This window comes from Oncorhynchus keta, chromosome 6 (genome assembly GCF_023373465.1).
Source record: "Oncorhynchus keta strain PuntledgeMale-10-30-2019 chromosome 6, Oket_V2, whole genome shotgun sequence".
NCBI classification, from domain to species: Eukaryota; Metazoa; Chordata; class Actinopteri; order Salmoniformes; family Salmonidae; genus Oncorhynchus; species Oncorhynchus keta.
This window is the reverse complement of record NC_068426.1, coordinates 19,330,853-19,351,934: the sequence shown is the minus strand read 5'-3', so window position 1 is coordinate 19,351,934 and position 21,082 is coordinate 19,330,853. Positions and strand designations below refer to the sequence as shown.

At 43.7% G+C, this 21,082-nt stretch overlaps 1 protein-coding gene across 1 annotated transcript in view; it reads right to left on the bottom strand.

Annotated features, from left to right (window-relative positions):
- Positions 1 to 21,082, bottom strand: part of LOC118385170 (fibroblast growth factor 11-like) — an 86,287-nt gene that overhangs the window by 40,025 nt on the left and 25,180 nt on the right. The window contains exon 2 of the mRNA XM_035772071.2: positions 10,223 to 10,333. Coding sequence (XP_035627964.1) covers positions 10,223 to 10,333 — 111 coding nt within the window. The remainder of the gene's footprint in view (positions 1 to 10,222; positions 10,334 to 21,082) is intronic.

Here is a 21,082-nt window from a genome sequence, read left to right as displayed (position 1 = left end):
TGACCAAGCATTAACTTCCTGACTGATGTCTTGAGATGTTGCTTCAATATATTCATATACTTTTCCTACCTCATGATGGCATCTATTTTGTGAAGTGCACCAGTCCCTCCTGCAGCAAAGCACACCCACAACATGCTGCTGCCACCCCGGTGCTTCACGGTTGGGATGGTGTTCTTCGGCTTGCAAGCCTCCAAACATAATGATGGTCATTACGGCCAAACAGTTCCATTTTTGCTTCATCAGACCAGAGGACATTTCTCCAAAAAGTATGATCCATGTGCAGTTGCAAACCGTAGTCTGGCTTTTTTATGTCGGTTTTGGATCAGTGGCTTCTTCCTTGCTGAGCGGCCTTTCAGGTTATGTCGATATAGGATTTGTTTTACTGTGGATATAGATTCTTTAGTGTCTGTTTCCTCCAGCATCTTCACAAGGTCCTTTGCTGTTGTTCTGGGATTGATTTGCACTTTTCGCACCAAAGTACGTTCATTTCTAGGAGACAGAACACGTCTCCTTCCTGAGTGGTATGACGGCTGCGTGGTCCCATGGTGTTTATACTTGCGTACTATTGTTTGTACAGATGAAGGTGGTACCTTCAGGCGTTTGGAAATTGCTCCCAAGGATGAACCAGACTTGTGGTGCTCTACAATTTTTTTCTGCGGTCTTGGCTGATTTCTTTTGGTTTTCCTATGATGTCAAGCAAAGAGGCACTGAGTTTGAAGTTAGGCCTTGAAATACATCCACAGGTACAATTGGCTTCTAAAGATATGACGTAATTTTCTGGAATTGTCCTTTCTGTTTAATGGCACAGTCATCTTAGTGTATGTAACCTTCTGACCCACTTGAGTTGTGATGCAGTGAATTATATGTGAAATAATCTGCCTGTAAACAATTGTTGGACAAATTACTTGTGTCATGCACAAAGTAGATGTCCTAACCGACTTGCCAAAACTAGAGTTTCTTAACAAGACATTTGTGGAGTGGTTGAAAAATGAGTTTTAATGACTCCAACCTAAGTGTCTGTAAAGACGTGTATACATACATTATGGGATGTATAGACAGTATGGACAGTATGTTTATAGAATATATAGTATATCTGAAGAGTACATGGATAGATTAGTATATCTACTGCATGAGTTGATGTCAATGGTTAATGGAGTGATGGGTGATACATCAAGTTGTGTGTTATCTTTGTGGGTATGGTGTAGATATGTATGTAGGCCCAGCAGTATACCAGTATCGCTGTAAGAGAATAGGCCCCAGTACATCATCCACAGACATCAATAGCCCTGATCAGCAGTTGTTGAATGAGCAATCAACTGGTGCCAGTGATCAGACACAGAGAAATATACAATACCTGGGTGCTGGTCAGAAAATGCCAAAAAAACACAAAGACACTATACACCACACCACTACACACCATACTACATATTACACACACACACACACACACACACACACACACACACACACACACACACACACACACACACACACACACACACACACACACACACACACACACACACACACACACACACACACACACACACACACACACACACACACACACACACACACACACACACACACACACACACACACACACACACACACACACACACACACACACATATATTTACGTGTGTGTATTCTATCGTGTCTTGTGTGTGTATGCATGTGTCTGTGTTTGTGTTGCTTCACAGTCCCCGCTGTTCCATAAGGTGTTTTTTAAATCTAATTTTACTGCTTGCATGAGTTACTTGATGTGGAATAGAGTTCCATGTAGTCATGGCTCTATTTACTACTGTGTGCCTTCCATAGTCTGTTCTGGACTTGGGGACTGTGAAGAGACCTCTTGTGACATGACTTGTGGGGTATGAATGGTTGTCCGAGTTGCGCGCCAGTTGTTCAAACAAACAGCTCGGTGCATTCAACATGTCAGTCAGTACCTCTCATAAATACAAGCAGTGATGAAGTCAATCTCTCCTCCACTTTGAGCCAAGAGAGATTGACATGAATATTTAATATTAGCTCTCTGTGTGCATCCAAGGGCCAGCCGTGTTGCCCTGTTCTGAACCAATTGCACATTTTCTAAGTCCTTTTTTTGTGGCTCCAGACCACATGACTGAACAGTAGTCCAGGTACGACAAAACTAAGGCCTGTAGGACATGCCTTGTTGACAGTGCCCATCCTCATCTGCACATCTATCACTGCAGTGTTAATGCTAAATTGTAATTATTTTGCCTCTATGGCCTATTTCTTATCCCTACTCTTCTACATTTCCACACACTGTACATAGATTTTTCTATTGTGTTATTGACTGTACGTTTGTTTATGTGTAACTCTATGTTGTTGTTTTTGTCGCACTGCTTTGCTTTATCTTGGCCAGGTTGCAGTTGTAAATGAGAACTTGTTCTCAACTGGCCTACCTGGTTAGATAAAGGTGAAATAAAACATAAAATTAAAATACTTCTCCCCATCTTAGCTACTGTTGTATCAGTATTTTTTGACCATGCCAGTTTACAATCCAGGGTATCTCCAAGCAGTAGTCACCTCAACTTGCTCAATTTACACATTATTTATTACAAGATTCAGTTGAGGTTTACGGTTTAATTAATGATTTGTCCCAAATACAATGCTTTTAGATTTAGAAATATTTAGGACTAACTTATTCCTTGCCACCCACTCTAAAACTAACTGCAACACTTTGTTAAGTATAGTAGCTAACATGTATAGTGTTGAGTCCTCCACATACATAGACACTCTGGCTTTCCTCAAAACCAGTGGCAATTAATTAGTTTAGATTGAACAAAGTAATGGGCCTAGACAGCTGCCTGGGGGAATTCCTGATTCTTCCATTAAAGAACACCCTCTGTGCTCTGTTAGACATGGACATGATGAGTTAAGGGACCTATGGTCTGTAATGCGCAAAGCTGAGCACTTATTTCTACATTGTAAAGAAATTAATACAGATAAAATTTTAGAAAGTTATTTAACATAATAGACGGTCTATTCAAACTGAGATATCAGAGAGGAGATACAGACAAGAAATCCTCTAAAGTTATGGAACCAAATAAATAAGTTGAGGCCAAAACGTCATAAGATAATTCCAATGGAAGTCAGGGAAGAGCATCAGGGGTGAACTCCGATATCACACAGATACTTCATGAGTGGGAGAAGGGGTTTGCAAGTTTGTTGTCATGTAATGAAAATATGGCAGATTATATTAAGGAATAATGTTATAAAGACACGTTCCCTGAAAACTAAACTTGAAAAAAATATATATGCAACCCGTACCTAAGTGAGGAGTTGTCCTTGGTAAAAGTTAAGAAGGCGATTGATGCAACCCGTACCTAAGTGAGGAGTTGTCCTTGGTAGAAGTTAAGAAGGCGATTGATGCAACCCGTACCTAAGTGAGGAGTTGTCCTTGGTAGAAGTTAAGAAGGCGATTGATGCAACCCGTACCTAAGTGAGGAGTTGTCCTTGGTAAAAGTTAAGAAGGCGATTGATGCAACCCGTACCTAAGTGAGGAGTTGTCCTTGGTAGAAGTTAAGAGGGCGATTGATGCAACCCGTACCTAAGTGAGGAGTTGTCCTTGGTAGAAGTTAAGAAGGCGATTGATGCAACCCGTACCTAAGTGAGGAGTTGTCCTTGGTAGAAGTTAAGAAGGCGATTGATGCAACCTGTACCTAAGTGAGGAGTTGTCCTTGGTAGAAGTTAAGAAGGCGATTGATGCAACCCGTACCTAAGTGAGGAGTTGTCCTTGGTAGAAGTTAAGAAGGCGATTGATGCAACCCGTACCTAAGTGAGGAGTTGTCCTTGGTAGAAGTTAAGAAGGCGATTGATGCAACCTGTACCTAAGTGAGGAGTTGTCCTTGGTAAAAGTTAAGAAGGCGATTGATGCAACCCGTACCTAAGTGAGGAGTTGTCCTTGGTAGAAGTTAAGAAGGCGATTGATGCAACCCGTACCTAAGTGAGGAGTTGTCCTTGGTAGAAGTTAAGAAGGCGATTGATGCAACCTGTACCTAAGTGAGGAGTTGTCCTTGGTAAAAGTTAAGAAGGCGATTGATGCAACCCGTACCTAAGTGAGGAGTTGTCCTTGGTAGAAGTTAAGAAGGCGATTGATGCTACAAAAAATGGGAAAGCCTTTGGCATTGTTGAACTGCTTAATGATGTTTTAAAAGATCAATTAAAGTTGTAACTTGTTTGCGCAAAATTTGTTTTGAATACAGTATACTGCCGTCCACTTGGTATACAGTTAGTCTATAGTGAATCCCATTCCCAAATCTTCAAAAGAGAATGCAACTGAACTATAAAGGCATAAGTTTACTAAATACAGTCTATAAATTATATTCAGCAGGTTAATACATTTTTTGGAGGATCTAAACTTTCTGGTGGAAGAACAAAATGGTTGTCATAAATCCAGAGTCTGTATCGACCATATCTTCTCGGCCTGCACAATAGTCAGAAATAGATTACAGGAAAATAAGCCTACTTTTGCATGTTGCATTGATTTCCAGAAAATAAGTATATTTTAGCCAATAAATTGATAAAGACAGGTGTTAATGGGAAATTTTATCATGCAATCTACTCTCTCTACAAAGCACCAAATGCCTGTGTGCGTGTTAATAATATCGTACAGATTGGTTTCCTACGCCCCTGGGTGTAAAACAAGGAGACACCTTATCACCTACTCCATTTGCTATGTCTATTAATGATTTGGCGAAATAAAATAAACAGTTAAATATTGGAATAAGATATGATGATGAAATGTTAAGTATACTCTTATATGCTGATATTATTTTGATGGCAGAAACTGAACAAGACCTGCAGAAAAAAACACAAATCATGTATTTTAGTAAACCTGGTAGTAGGAGAAGTGTTTTTCAGTTTTCAAGTGGGCCTTCGTGAATCAGCAAACAAAATAAATGAAGGGTGCTTAGCAACAATGAGAATATCTTACCAACAAGGCTAATTCTGAGGAAGACTAAACGTAAAAACGTCAATCATCTGTTCGCACCCTGTACAATTGATTAAAGTGAGAAAAAATAAATTACTCTGCCTTTTTTTCTCGAGTTCACCAACTCCTTTTTACTTCGAATGAATTGTCTTGGAAGTTTTTATTGGTCAGCCATTCTCATGTTTTTCAGTTTTGTTTTGGTAAAGAAATTCTTGAGTTTACTAGCAATTTTAAGTATTTGGGTCTTTATTTTTATGAACATTTGACCTTTCTATACAGTACATCTGCCCTGGACGACGCAGTAAATATAGCTCTTGGGGAAGTTATAGGAAAAACAAAAACACTCAAATATATTGGCTCCAAATTGTATCAGACATGGGAGTGTCCTGTTTTGGACTATTCAACAGGAGTGTGCTACGAGGTACAGGAGTGTGCTACGAGGTACAGGAGTGTGCTACGAGGTACAGGAGTGTGCTACGAGGTACAGGAGTGTGCTACGAGGTACAGGAGTGTGCTACGAGGTACAGGAGTGTGCTACGAGGTACAGGAGTGTGCTACGAGGTCTCTCAAAAACCTAACAGACATAACAGAGCAGTACGTTATTTTTTAGGCATCCACAAGTTTGCACGTATATTGGCAATAACTGAAGACATTGGCTGGGAACCCTATGAGATGAGATGGGACGCATATATGGTGAGACTTTGGAATAGACTGATAGATATGCCAACTCTCAGAACAGCCAGCAATGTTTTTGAATGTGATCTCTCCATTGGGGGAGCCTGAGAACTGAAATGTCTGACCTTTTCCAACAGTCTGACTGTGAACATTTATATGAAAACCAAATGAAGGGAGACATAGATGCTATTTAAAAACAACTGATGATGATATTAAAAGAAATGGGTGGAAGATATTAATCATAAACCCAAATTGAGATCCTTTTGTTTGATTAAGTGTGAATTCGTGTTTGAGGGATATATTATGTATAACCTACCAAAAAGCAAGAGATCGTTATGTGCACAGGTAAGTAAGATCAGGGATATTGCTCCTGCTTATTGAAACAGGTCAGTATAATGGTTAAATGGAAGAGGAAATACTATGTAACTAACTAATGTGACTTCGAGGAGATAGAGAATTAAATTAATTTAATCCTCTATTGCCCTTTCTACCACGATATACGCTTCTCCTTTATACGGAAAGCCAACCAGATATGCCCTGGTATTATGTGGCTGAGCCATGAGGAGAAATTTAAATGTTTTTTGTCCTTTGTGTATTTCTGTTTGCTGAATTTTTTATAAAGCCTGGAATAAAAGAAAAAGAGTGACCTATAATGACATTTAATTAAATCCAGACATAAAGCAAAGTGCACGAATGTATAAAAATTGAGTCTAGGCCTATACAGTATGTCTCATGTTTTAATCTTCTCTTTGTACCAGAGTGGGTTTAAAAGGATGGACCCCTTTTTTCAATTTTCGCCTAAAATGATAGGCGAAAATTAGATACCCAAATCTAACTGCATGTAGCTCAGGCCCTGAAGCAAGGATATTAATATTATTGAAAGGAAACACTTTGAAGTTTGTGGAAATGTGAAAGGAATGTAGGAGAATGTAACACATTAGATCTGGTAAAAGATAATACAAAGAAAAAAAACTGTTTTTTGTATTTGTTTTGTACCATACTCTTTGAAATGCAAGAGAAAGGCCATAATGTATTAATCCAACCCAGGTGCAATTTAGATTCTGGCCACTAGATGGCAGCTGTGTGTGTGCAACGTTTTAGACTGATCCAATGAACCATTGCATTTCTGTTCAAAAAGTTGTATCAAGACTTCCCAAATATGCCTATTTTTTTTAATTAACTTCACTAGGGTAGGGGGCAGCATTCGGGATTTTGGATGAAAAGCATGCCCAAGAAGTATATCTTTAAAATCGTGTATAATACGTGTATGTTTGAAGAATTTTAATTATGGGATTTCTATTGTTTTGAATTTGGCGCCCTACAATTTCACTGGCTTTTGTCGTGGTGGGACGCTAGCGTCTTGTACCAGAGAGGTTCATAACTTTTCATGTTCAAAACTGTGATCTCTCATCAAACAATAGCATGGTATTCTTTCACTGTAGTAACTACTATAAACTGGTCAGTGCAGTGAAATTACCAGAATTTAAGCTTTCTGCCAACATCAGACATGTCCATGTCCTGGGAAATTTTACTTACATCATGCTAATCGCATTAGCCTACGTTAGCTCAACCGTCCCCCAGGGGACCCACCAATCCTGAAGAAGATTTCATCCTTTTAAGGCAGGGGTGTCAAAGTCAAATGGACGGAGGGCCAAATAAAAATTTAGCTACAAGCCGAGGGCCGGACTGTTCGAATGTTCATTGAAAAATTTTTAAATGACGATATAGTCTAGTGAACCTAATTGAACCTACTGAAAACCTAACAAATATATTCCAATATGATCAGATAAATAAAGCAATATTTTCTTATGGCTCTGTCAGTAATCTTTAATTTTCAACAGACACAAAAGACAAATTTCCTTTATATAAAAATCCCCATAACATGAACATTAAATGAAAGAAACCGGTATTCAAGGCACCATCAGTAGCCTATATTTTCTATTTTAGCAAAAGTGGGCTAAATTTACTTCAAAGAAAAAAACAATAATAGCAATTTTCTATCATCCACTCAACTGAAATATTTTTAAAATATAATTGGATTGAAATACAATAAAATAAAGTGCAAAAATCTATTAATCAAAAACAACACTTTGTTTAAGGAGAAGTAACATGCAGTGAAAACAAATATTAAACTTTAACTTTTAAACTTGAACTGAGTAAAAACTCTAAATATGTGATTGCACAGTAATGTTCACTTGTTTGAGGTTGAGGGTGATACTTGGTGGTGTCCCATCTTTTCCACAAGTTCATCAATGTTCGGGGTAAGGCTCTGAGCTGAGGAAATCCTCAGAATTGAGTGGAGGTGTTCAGCAGTAAGTCGACTTCTGTGTGATGTTTTGTTCAAGTTCATCAAAGAAAACAGTTGTTCACACAGGTATGTGCTGCCAAACATAGACAACGTTTGAGCAGCCTGGATGCGCAGCTGGGGCATTGTGTCGGGAGGAAACGGGCGAACTCCGCAGCACCCACTGCCGCATATTTTGCCCTCAGTGCATCATTGCATTGGAGGTCAATCAACTCCATTTGGAGGTTTGGTGGTGAGCTTTCCACGTCAACAGCAAATGGGTTACCGAGCAGTTCCAACCTGCTTTTTTGTGCTTCAAAGTCAGCAAATCGGCGTCGAAAGTCAGCGGCAAGCATACCTATTTTATCAGCCAACTGTGCGCTCGGGAACGCACTGGTAGAGAGCTTCTCTTTCATGGTCTGGCAGCTGGGAAAGTGGCTCAAATTTTCTTTCCGCATCTGCGTCTCCCACAGAGTCAGTTTGGTTTTAAATGCCTTCACTGTACTGTACATATCAGAGATGACACGATCCCGACCCTGCAGCTGCAAGTTCATTGCATTCAGATGACTCGTAATGTCACACAGAAAAGCCATTTCACACAGAAACATTTCGTCTCGGAGTTGTGTTGTGTCTTTCCCTTTGCTGTCCAAGAACAGACAAATCTCCTCACGAAGCTCGAAACATCTTTGAAGCACCTTTCCCTGGCTTAGCCATCGCACCTCTGTGTGATAAGGCAAATCACCATGCTCCGTTTCTAACTCCGTCAGAAATGCCTTGAACTGGCGGTGATTCAAACCTTTGGCTCTGATAAAGTTAACTGTGCGCGTGATGATGCTCATTACATGCTCCATTTTCAAGGCTTTACCGCACAATGCTTCCTGGTGTATGATACAATGATAAGCTGTCAGCTCACCTGTCGCGTTTTCCTCTTGCATCTTTTCCCGTATCTTCGCCACCAGTCCGCTCCTGTGTCCACACATCGCAGGTGCTCCGTCGGTTGTCAAACCCACGAGTTTTTCCCAAGGCAGCTCCATCTCATTTACACATCTTGACACCTCTTCATACAAATCATGCCCCGTAGTTGTGCCATGCATAGGACGTAAAGCCAAAAACTCCTCTGTCACGCTTTAGGCTGGAGTCCACTCCGCGGATGAAAATTGACAACTGGGCAATGTCAGAAATGTCGGTGCTCTCATCCACAGCCAAGGAATATGCAATGAAATCTTTTCCCTTTTTCACAAGCTGCTCTTTTAGATTGATGGACAACTGGTCTACTCTCTCGGCAATGGTGTTTCTGCTCAGACTCACATTTAAAAGAGTTGCCTTTTTTCTGGGCAAACTTCGTCACAAACTTTAATCATGCAGTTTTTGATGAAATCCCCCTCCGTAAATGGCCGGGCTGATTTAGCGATCTCTTCTGCCAAAATAAAACTGGCCTTGACAGCAGCCTGGCCTTGTGATTTGGCTTTTTGAACAGAGCCTGTCGAGATTTGAGGCCTCGTTTTAATTCCTCTGCCTTTTGTAGCCTTTGTTCCATGTCCATATTCTTGTTTTTGTCCGCGTGTTTCGTTTCATAATGTCGTCTCAGATTATACTCTTTCAGTACCGCCACACTTTCTCCACACAGAAGACACACAGGTTTTCCAGCTACCTCCGTGAACAAATACTCCGACTCCCACCTTGTTTGAAACCCCGGTTCTCAGTGTCCACCTTCCGTTTTGCCATTTTTGATGGGTATCTGAAAGTTAATTTTACTGTGATGCTGACAACTGCTGTGCCAATAAATATTGAAATGAAGCAGCCTACTGCTCGGTGCGTCACCGTTGCATTGTGGGAAATGTAGTATTGGTGCGTGTAAAAGATCTGCGGGCTGCCGGCTTGCTGCGGTCTGCGGGCCGGTTCTAATAATAAATCAAGATCATCCCAGGGCCGTAAAAAACCTTCTCGCGGGCCGGATGTGGCCCGCGGGCCTTGACTCTGACATATGTGTTTTAAGGGATCGGTTGCCAATTGGCAATTTGACATGAAAATAAAATGTAATTCATTAATTTATTCATTAATTTATTCACTCATTCATTATTTCATTCACAACACACCACACACCAACCATCCTACACACACACCAACCATGCTACATACTACACACCAATCAGGCTACACACTACACACCAACCATGCTACCTACCACACACCAACCATGTTACACGCACGCACACACACCAACCATGCTACACACTACACACCAACCATGCTACACACACACACTACCCACCAGCCATGCTACACACACTACTCACACTTACAAAAGGAGCTGCTTTCGTCCCTTGTGCCGTCCATGGTGCCATCCGGATGCATCTGCAGGTAGTATCCGTGCTGACTGTACAGCCTGGTCACGATGCCTTTCAACTGGGGCTCTGCAATTAAAACAGTTAACACACAGCTTTATTAGACGGGGCCCATGGACAGAGACATACAGGGTCCATAGACAGAGACCTACAGGGCCCGTGGACAGAGACAGGCAGGGCCCGTGGACAGGGACAGATAGGACCCGTGGACAGAGACATACGGGGCCCGTGGACAGAGACATACAGGGCCCGTGGACAGGGACATACAAGGCCCATAGACAGAGACATACAGGGCCCATAGACAGAGACAGACAGGGTCCGTGGAAAGGGTCAGATAGAGCCGGTGGACAGGGACAGATAGGGCCCATGGGCAGAGCCAGACAGGGCCCGAGGACAGGGACAGACAGGGCCCGTGGGCAGAGACAGACAGGGCCCGTGGAAAGGGTCAGATAGAGCCGGTGGACAGGGACAGATAGGGCCTGTGGGCAGAGAGATACAGGGCCCATGGACAGAGACAGACAGGGCCCGTGAACAGAGACATACAGGGCCTGTAGATAGAGACAGACGGGGCATGTGGACAGGGGCAGATAGGGCCTGTGGGCAGAGACAGACAGGGCCAGTGGAAAGGGTCAGATAGGGCCCGTGGACAGGGACAAACAGGGTCCATCGATAGGGACAGATAAGGCCTGTGGACTAGGACAGATAGGGCCCGTGGACAGGAACATACAGGGCCCAGAGACAGATAGGCCCCATGGGCAGAGACAGACAGGGCTCATGGAAAGGGTCAGATAGGGCCCATGGGCAGAGACAGACAGGGCCCGAGGACAGGGACAGACAGGGCCCGTGGGCAGAGACAGACAGGGCCCGTGGGCAGAGACAGCCAGGGCTCATGGAAAGGGTCAGATAGGGCCCGTGGACAGGGACAGACAGGGTCCATCGATAGGGACAGATAAGGCCTGTGGACATGGACGGATAGGGCCTGTGGACAGGGACAGATAGGGCCCATGGACAGAGACAGACAGGGCCCATGGACAGGAACATACAGGGCCCAGAGACAGATAGGCCCCATGGGCAGAGACAGACAGGGCCCATGGACAGAGACAGATAGGGCCCATGGACAGAGACAGACAGGGCCCATGGACAGGGACAGATAGGGCCCATGGACAGGGACAGATAGGGCCCATGGACAGGGACAGATAGGGCCCATGGACAGAGACAGACAGGGCCCATGGACAGGGACAGATAGGGCCCATGGACAGAGACAGACAGGGCCCATGGACAGGGACAGATAGGGCCCATGGACAGAGACAGATAGGGCCCGTGGACAGGGACAGATAGGGCCCATGGACAGAGACAGACAGGGCCCATGGACAGGGACAGATAGGGCCCATGGACAGAGACAGACAGGGTCCGTGGACAGAGACAGACAGGGCCCGTGGACAGAGACAGATAGGGCCCGTGGACAGAGACAGACAGGTTCCGTGGACAGAGACAGACAGGGTCCGTGGACAGAGACAGACAGGGTCCGTGGACAGAGACAGACAGGGTCCGTGAACAGAGACAGACAGGGTCCGTGGACAGAGACAGACAGGGTCCGTGGACAGAGACAGACAGGGTCCGTGGACAGAGACAGACAGGGTCCGTGAACAGAGACAGACAGGTTCTGTGGACAGAGACAGACAGGGCCCGTGGACAGAGACAGATAGGGCCCGTGGACAGAGACAGACAGGTTCCGTGGACAGAGACAGACAGGGTCCGTGGACAGAGACAGACAGGGTCCGTGGACAGAGACAGACAGGGTCCGTGAACAGAGACAGACAGGGTCCATGGACAGAGACAGACAGGGTCCGTGGACAGAGACAGACAGGGTCCGTGGACAGAGACAGACAGGGTCCGTGAACAGAGACAGACAGGGCCCGTGGACAGAGACAGACAGGGCCCGTGGACAGAGACAGACAGGGCCCGTGGACAGAGACAGACAGGTTCCGTGGACAGAGACAGACAGGGCATGGACAGAGACAGATAGGGCCCATGGACAGAGACAGATAGAATACTAGTGTAATAGATATTTAGTGGCGAGAGGAACTTGAAATTGCATAGAAAGGGTTAATAGCAGCGTGTCAGTAAGGAAGGCAGAAAAATTATTTTGATAGTCTGAGTTTACAACACACACAACCAAATATGGCTTTTAAAAGGGTATATAAATGATTAAGTTGTCAATGCAATAAAGCACACACAGATTATAAAGGGAAAGACAGGCAAATCACGCACACACCTCTCTTCCGGACAAGGTAAACACCTTTTTTGCCCTCTTCAAGGAAAACAACACCGACGTGGGCCCCTGCCGCTCCCCTTTCCTTAACACCATTGTGTCCTTCAAGCTCATCACTAAGCTCAGGGCCCTGTGTCTGCGCAACTGGGTCCTAGACTTCCTGATAGACCAATCCAAGTTGGTGAAGGTAGGCAACAACACCTCCGCCACACTGATCCTCAACACGGGGACCCCACAGTAGCCAAGTCAATCACCAAGTTTGCTGACGACACAACAGTAGTAGGCCCAGTGGTGGGCAGTCAGGGCCTTCTCTGCTGGCCTAAATATCATCAGAATATAATTTTTTTTTAAATATATTTTCCCACAAATATGTATTAGATTATTCCCCAGAGTAAGAGTTATACTCTTCATTTCATAGCTTTCCTCTTGGTTGCACTGCTTCCAGCCCCAGGTTGAGATTTGGAGGGCTGGTCTTTATGTTAGATCTTTTATCCAATCATATTCAGCCATCATGTGTTGCCAGGGGTCTAAAATCTGCCCTCAGGCCTTCAGAATCAACAGTGTCAACCAATCAGCTTTAGAGTTGGCTATTGTGCGCCTGCTGGCTGGCTCCAGTGTTACACAGGAGCCAGCTAGCAGGCGTAGTGCGTGCACGTCTTTAGATTGGATGACCAATATTGAGAGGCAGGTCCTATGGGCAGGTCTATGCAGAACCTCAGAACTAGGAAACTGAATTTGATAAACAAATTAGTTTGCGTACTACTAAGCTGTTTTTTCAACCCACAATGGTGGAAGGAGGGAGAAGATAACGATTTGGTCGAGGATATAATTATAACGCCATTCTCAAGACGAACTTCTCAAGAAAAGTTAGACATTGTAAGGAGAGGTAGCCCGACGCCGACGCTACAAAGCCTGTCACAGGTGGGAAAGGGGTTCGTTCGCCACTTTCAAAGTTCCAACTACGAGCGCTATCAATGGCTTACAGGCTCCGAGAAGTACTGCAAACTGTACTGCTGGGAATGCCTATTATTTGCAAGTGATCGATTTGGTGTTTGGAGCCACACTGGCTTTGCAAACTTGAGTTATCTAACCAAGGCAGCAACGAGACACCAAAGTACGGCTGGGCACTTACAAGCAATGGTGCTTTTGAAAACTTTTGGGGACACCCGAGTGGATCTACAGCTCAACGAACAAGCGCACAGGGCAACGGAGCTGCACAATGAAAAGGTGAAGAAAAGTAGGGAAATATTGACTCATTGATCGTGTCATGGCATCATAATGATGGTAATAAGAGGTGGATTCATTCGAGTGGGACTGTGTAGGACCTCACTGAAGGCCCAGGCCCCAGGACCACGGCACGCCACTGAGGAGGCTTGATTACCAACAACGACGAGGCTGCCTACTGGGAGGAGGTGAAAGTCCTGGCGGAGTGGTTCCTCAACAAAATGAAGGAGCTGATTGTGGACTAGAGGAAGCAGCAGAGAGAGCATGCCCCCATCCACATCAACGGGGACGCAGTCGAGAGGGTAGACATCTTCAAGATCTATGGCATGCACATCAATGAGGTCCCTTCACACCTACAGCATGGTGAAACGGTGGAACAGGGCCTCCACAGACCCTCACAAACGTCTACCGATGCACCATCAATACACTCTTAGAAAAATAATTTCCTTATAGAAGCAAAAATGGTTCTATCACTTGCTTCATATATAGGACCCATAACAGTTCTATGTAGAACCCTTTTATAAGGTTCTTTGATCAGAACCCTGGAGGTTCTTCTTCACTGAACCAAAATGGTTCCATATAGAACCCTGCATGGTGCTATTTAAGAATTATGACTACTACTTTTAAATCGTAATATTTTGATCGAAGAATATAATTTAATAAACAATTAAACAATGGACAAAATAATACCAGCATAGTTTTAAGAATTTATTGTAATTATATGCAAACATAGTTTGGAAATATGCGCTGGTGGCTAGCGAGGCATCTCTTTGTTTGAATGATGGCCCACATCAACTCTGGCTGACTTCTTTAGAATACAATACAATACTTTGTCCATTGGTTACAGTGTCAACAGAAATGGGTCTTCTTCTCTGTTCTCAACCCCCCTCCAAAACAGCAGACCTCACACATACAGTTGAGACAAGTACAGGTTCAAGATGCATGCCATGCCCCTGGTTTAAGAGCATGTTGTGGGGTTAAGGGCCTTGCTCAAGGTCCCAACAGAAAGGGAATATTTTGAGGATGTGAACCCAGCAGCCTGCCACAGGGTCCATCTCCTGCCACAGGTCCCAGCTCCTGCCACAGGTCCCAGCTCCTGCCACAGGTCCCAGCTCCTGCCACAGGTCCCAGCTCCTGCCACAGGTCCCAGCTCCTGCCACAGGTCCCAGCTCCTGCCACAGGTCCCAGCTCCTGCCACAGGTCCTAGCTCCTGCCACAGGTCCCAGCTCCTGCCACAGGTCCCAGCTCCTGCCACAGGTCCCAGCTCCTGCCACAGGTCCCAGCTCCTGCCACAGGTCCCAGCTCCTGCCACATGTCCCAGCTCCTGCCACATGTCCCAACTCCTGCCACAGGTCTCAACTCCTGCCACAGGTCCCAACTCCTGCCACAGGTCCCAACTCCTGCCACAGATCCAAAAGAGCAAAAACAAGTTCATCTTCAGAAATAAACACAAGTTAATCTGCCCAAAAAATGCCATGCAGACATATCATTATTATGATGTAGAATAACAATTTACATGCAGTTGATGTCAGCAGCAGCCGAAAGAGAGATCCTCTGCCTCTGATAGTTCTGGGATACTGCCAGACTTGAGAAAAACATAAATAGTGTGTTATAAGTAATGTAATGATTAACAAGGCTATTGAATCACCAAGATACATAATTTATTATAAATCATTCATACATAACTTACCTCCTCTCAGTCAGCAACAGTCTTCTAATGGCTTCATGAAATTTACATTTACATTTACATTTAAGTCATTTAGCAGACGCTCTTATCCAGAGCGACTTACAAATTGGTGCATTCACCAATTTGAGGGGCTAGTCCCCTCAATTGAAATACTGAAATAAAATAAATAATTTGCTATTTGCCAACATCAGGCTGAGTCTGTAGCTCTATTTGACATATCCCATAATAGAAAATAATGTTTATTTGAAAGGGTTACTGTAACCTGACTATCTTGTTAATTGACTAATTAAAGTAGCCTGCCATTTTATGTTTAGCTAGCTAAGTTACCTTACAAAGTGCTCAAATGCTAATAACGTTATACTCTAATAGCCTATATTTTATCATACAACTTTGGCTTCATGTATTTGAATGAAATGATACTCATATCTTACCTTAATATGTTGAAAAAGAACATGCTTATATGCTAGTTGCAAGTTTGTTCAGCCACTGTCCTCTTGTGTTGTCATGCTGGAATGGATTGGCAGCTGTTTTTTGAATCGGAATGGCAGTTACATTTTTATTTGACCAGAAAGCTCTATATAGAACCCCCTTTTTGATCTAAGAGTGTACACTTTTTCAATTTTTCTCAGCCAATCATCAGTCATTTGTGTAAGTGCCGTGCTAGTTGAAGGTCCTCCCATGTAAGCATCCGGAAAGTCTGTTGCTAATATGTTTACAGTAAAATAGCATTGTATCTGGTCAAACACCATTTTTTCCAAACATTTACTAATGGTCGTTTTGCTATATTGTGAATAAAGAGTTACCTGTCTAACAGAACACCAGAACCTCTCCAACATAATTCAGGTAGAATCAGTAATTACTCAGGGCAGTTGTCTAGGCCTTTTACTTTTTTCAATCTTTACTAATGACATGCTAATGACACACTGGCTTTGAGTAAAACCAGTGTGTCTATGTATGTGGATGACTCAACACTATACACGTCAACTACACCAAACTGGAAGTCTTCCGACTAGCTTGGAAAGACAGTACCGTGCAGTATCGAAGAGCCCTCACTGCTGCTCGATCATCCTATTTTTTTTTATACTGTCGCAAAGCTAACTAAAAAGCAGCATTCCCCAAGAGAGGATGGCTGTCACTTCAGCAGTAACAAATTCATGAACTTCTTTGAGGAAAAGATCAGGATCATTAGAGAGCAAATTACGGACTCCTCTTTAAATCTGCGTATTCCTCCAAAGCTCAGTTGTCCTGAGTCTGCACAACTCTGCCAGGACCTAGGATCAAGAGAGACACTCAAGTGTTTTAGTACTATATCTCTTGACACAATGATGAAAATAATCATGTCCTCTAACCTTCAAGCTGCATACTGGACCCTATTCTAACTGAAAGAGCTGCTTCCTGTGCTTGGCCCTCCTATGTTGAACATAATAAACGGCTCTCTATCCACCGGATGTGTACCAAACTCACTAAAAGTGGCAGTAATAAAGCCTCTCTTCAAAAAGCCAAACCTTGACCCAGAAAACATTAAACACTAAATCGGCCTATATCAAATCTTCACTCTAACATTTTAGAAAAAGCTGTTGCGCAGCAGCTCACTGCCTTCCTGAAGACAAACAATGTATACGAAATACTTCAGTCGGGTTTTAGACTCCATCATAGCACTGAGACTGCACTTGTGAAGGTGGTAAATGACCTTTAAATGGCGTCAGACCGAGGCTCTGCATCTGTCCTCGTGCTCCTAGACCTTAGTGCTCCTTTTGGTACCATCGATCACCACATTCTTTTGGAGAGATTGGAAACCCAAATTGGTCTACATGGACAAGTTCTGGCCTGGTTTAGATCTTATCTGTCGGAAAGATATCAATTTGTTTCTGTGAATGGTTTGTCCACTGACAAATCAACTGTCAATTTCGGTGTTCCTCAAGGTTCTGTTTTAGGACCACTATTGTTTTCACTATATATTTTACCTCTTGGGGATGTCATTCAAAAACGTAATGTTAACTTTCAGTGCTATGCGGATGACACACAGCTGTACATTTCAATGAAACATGGTGAAGCCCCAAAATTGCCCTCGCTAGAAGCCTGTGTTTCAGACATAAGGAAGTGGAGTTGCTTGTTCTAGGTCCCAAAAAACAAAGATATCTTCTGTTGAATTTGACAATTAATCTCTTCAGTAGGTCATATGATTGAGTGTAGTCTGGCCCAGGAGTGTGAAGGTGAACGGAAAGGCTCTCTGCCTCTAACCCTATTACAGGGGCTGTCACTGGCTTACTGGTGCTCTTTCATGCTGTCCTTAGGAGGGGTGCGTCACTTGAGTGGGTTGAATCGCTGACATTGTCTTTCTGTCTGGGTTGGCGGCCCCCCTTGGGTTGTGCCGTGGTGGGCTATACTCGGCCTTGTCTCAGGATGGTGGTTGAAGATATCCCTCTAGTGGTGTGGGGGCTGTGCTTTAGCAAAGTGGGTGGGGTTATATTCTGCCTGTTTGTCCCTGTCCGGGGGTATCATCAGATGTAGCCACAGTGTCTCCTGATCCCTCCTGTCTCAGCCTCCAGTATTAATGCTGCAGTAGTTTGTGTGTCGGGGGGCTAGGGTCAGTCTGTTATATCTGGAGTATTTATCCTGTCTTATCCGGTGTCCTGTAATGTCCTGTAATTCTCTCTCTCTTTCTCTCTTTCTCTCTCTCGGAGGACCTGATCCCTAGGACCATGCCTCAGCTGGCGTGATGACTCCTTGCTGTCCCCAGTCCACTTGGCCGTGCTGCTGCTCCAGTTTCAACTGGTCTGCCTGCGGCTATGGAACCCTGAACTGTTCACTGGAAGTGCTACCTGTCCCAGACCTGCCTTTTTCAACTCTCTACAGACAGCAGGAGAGGTAGAGATACTCTCAATGATTGTCAATGAAAAGCCAACTGACATTTACTCCTGAGGTGCTGACTTGTTGCACCCTCGACAACTACTGTAATTATTATTATTTGACCATGCTGGTCATTTATGAGCATTTGAACATCTTGGCCATGTTCTGTTATAATCAAAAAATCTAATCAAATGTATTTGTCACATACACATGGTTAGCAGATGTTAATTCGAGTGTAGCGAAATGCTCGTGTTTCTAGTTCCGACAATGCACTAATAACCAACGAGTAATCTAACCTAACAATTCCAAAACTACTACCTTACAAGTGTAAAGGGATAAAGAATATGTACATAAAGATATATGAATGAGTGATGGTACAGAACGGCATAGGCAAGATGCAGTAGATGGTATCGAGTACAGTATATACATATGAGATGAGTAATGTAGGGTATGTAAACATTATATTAAGTAGCATTGTTTAAAGTGGCTAGTGATATATTTTACATCAATTGCCATTAATTCCCATTATTAAAGTGGCTGGAGTTGAGTCAGTGTGTTGGCAGCAACCACTCAATGTTAGTGGTGGCTGTTTAACAGTCTGATAGCCTTGAGATTGAAAAACAGCTTCTGTCTCTCGGTCCCTGCTTTGATGCACCTGTACTGACCTCGCCTTCTGGATGATAGCGGGGTGAACAGGCAGTGGCTCGGGTGGTTGTTGTCCTTGATGATCTTTATTGCCTTCCTGTGACATCGGGTGGTGGAGGTGTCCTGGAGGGCAGGTAGCTTGCCCCCTGTGATGCGTTGTGCAGACCTCACTACCCTCTGGATGCTGTCTGTGTGGGTGGACCAATTCAGTTTGTCTGTGATGTGTACGCCGAGGAACTTAAAACTTACTACCCTCTCCACTACTGTCCCATCGATGTGGATAGGGGGGTGCTCCCTCTGCTGTTTCGTGAAGTCAACATCTCCCCACAATCATCTTCTTAGTTTTGTTGACGTTGAGTGTGAGGTTATTTTCCTGACACCACACTCCGAGGGCCCTCACCTCCTCCCTGTAGGCCGTCTCGTCATTGTTGGTAATCAAGCCTACCACTGTAGTGACATCCGCAAACTTGATGATTGAGTTGGAGGCGTGCATGGCCACGCAGTCGTGGGTGAACAGGGTGTACAGGAGATGGCTCAGAACGCACCCTTGTGGGGCCCCAGTTTTGAGGATCAGCGGGGTGGAGATGTTGTTACCTACCCTCACCACCTGGGGGCGGCCCTCAGGAAGTCCAGTACCCAATTGCACAGGGCGGGGTGGAGACCCAGGGTCTCGAGCTGGATGACGAGTTTGGAGGGTACTAATCTCCATCCGGCACAGCCAGAAGAGGACTGGCCACCCCTCATAGCCTGGTTCCTCTCTAGGTTTTTGATGTTTTAGGCTGGATTTCTATACAGCACTTTGATATATCAGCTGATGTAAGAAGGGCTATTGCAATACATTTGATTTGATTTGAGCTACTACAGCAAGTTAAATCACTGCAACACTAGTTTCAGAATGGGTGGCAAGGAATAAGTTAGTTGTAAATACTTCAAAAATGAAAAGCATTGTATTTGGGACAAATCATTCACTAAACACTAAACCTCAACGAAATCTTGTAATACATCATGTGGAAATTGGGTAAATTGAGGTCACTAAACTGCTTAGTGTAACCCTGGATTGTAAACTGTCATGGTCACAACATGTCAATACAGCAGTAGCTAAGATAGGGAGAAGTTTGTCCATAATAAAGCACTACTCTGCCTTTATAACAACACTATCAACAGGGCATGTCCTACAGGCCCAGTTGTGTCACACCTGGACTACTGTTCAGTCGTATGGTCAGGTGCCACACACAGGGACCTCAGAAAATTACAATTGGCTCAGAACAGGGCAGCACGGCTGGCCCTTAAATGTACACGAAGAGGTTTCATTAATAATATGCATGCAAATCTCTCATGGCTCAAAGTGAAGGAGAGATCTAATTAATCACTACTTTTTTTTGTAAGAAGTGTTGACATGCTGAATCAAATAAAATAAAATAGTATTTGTCACTTGCGCCAAATACAACAGGTGTAGTAGACCTTAGAGTAAAATACTTAATTAAAATCCCTTAACCAAAAATGCAGTTAATAAAAATACCCCCAAATAAGAAATTAAAGTAACAAACAATGAAGAGCAGCAGGAGGTGTCTGTTTAAAATACTGGCATACAGCCGGGACACCCATCCATACCCATGCCATGGAACTCTATTCCACATAAGGTAACTGATGCAAGTAGAATCAGATTTTTTTTTAAATGATAGAAATGCACCTTATGGAACAGCGGGACTGTGAAGAGACACACACACACAGGCACATACACATGATAAGACACGCACTCTAAACACAAGTACACATTAATTTTGTATTGTAGATATGTGATAGTAGAGTAGTGGCCTGAGGACACACACTTAGTATGTTGTGAAAAGTGTTATGAATTGTAACAATGTAATATTTTAAATTGTATATAACTGCCTTAATGTTGCTGGACCCCAGGAAGAGTAGGTTCTGCCTTGGCAGGAACTAGTGGGGGATCCTTAATCAAATACAAATCATAGCTTTCACCTGGATTCACCTGGTCAGTCTATGTCATGGAAAGAGCATGTACAGTCAGAACCTTTTTTAGTAAAGGGTTTTTTAATCTGATCCAACGAACCAAAAGGTTCTATATAGAACCCCAAATAACCTTTTTTTCTAAGAATGTAGCATTCTGTCGGGCTGT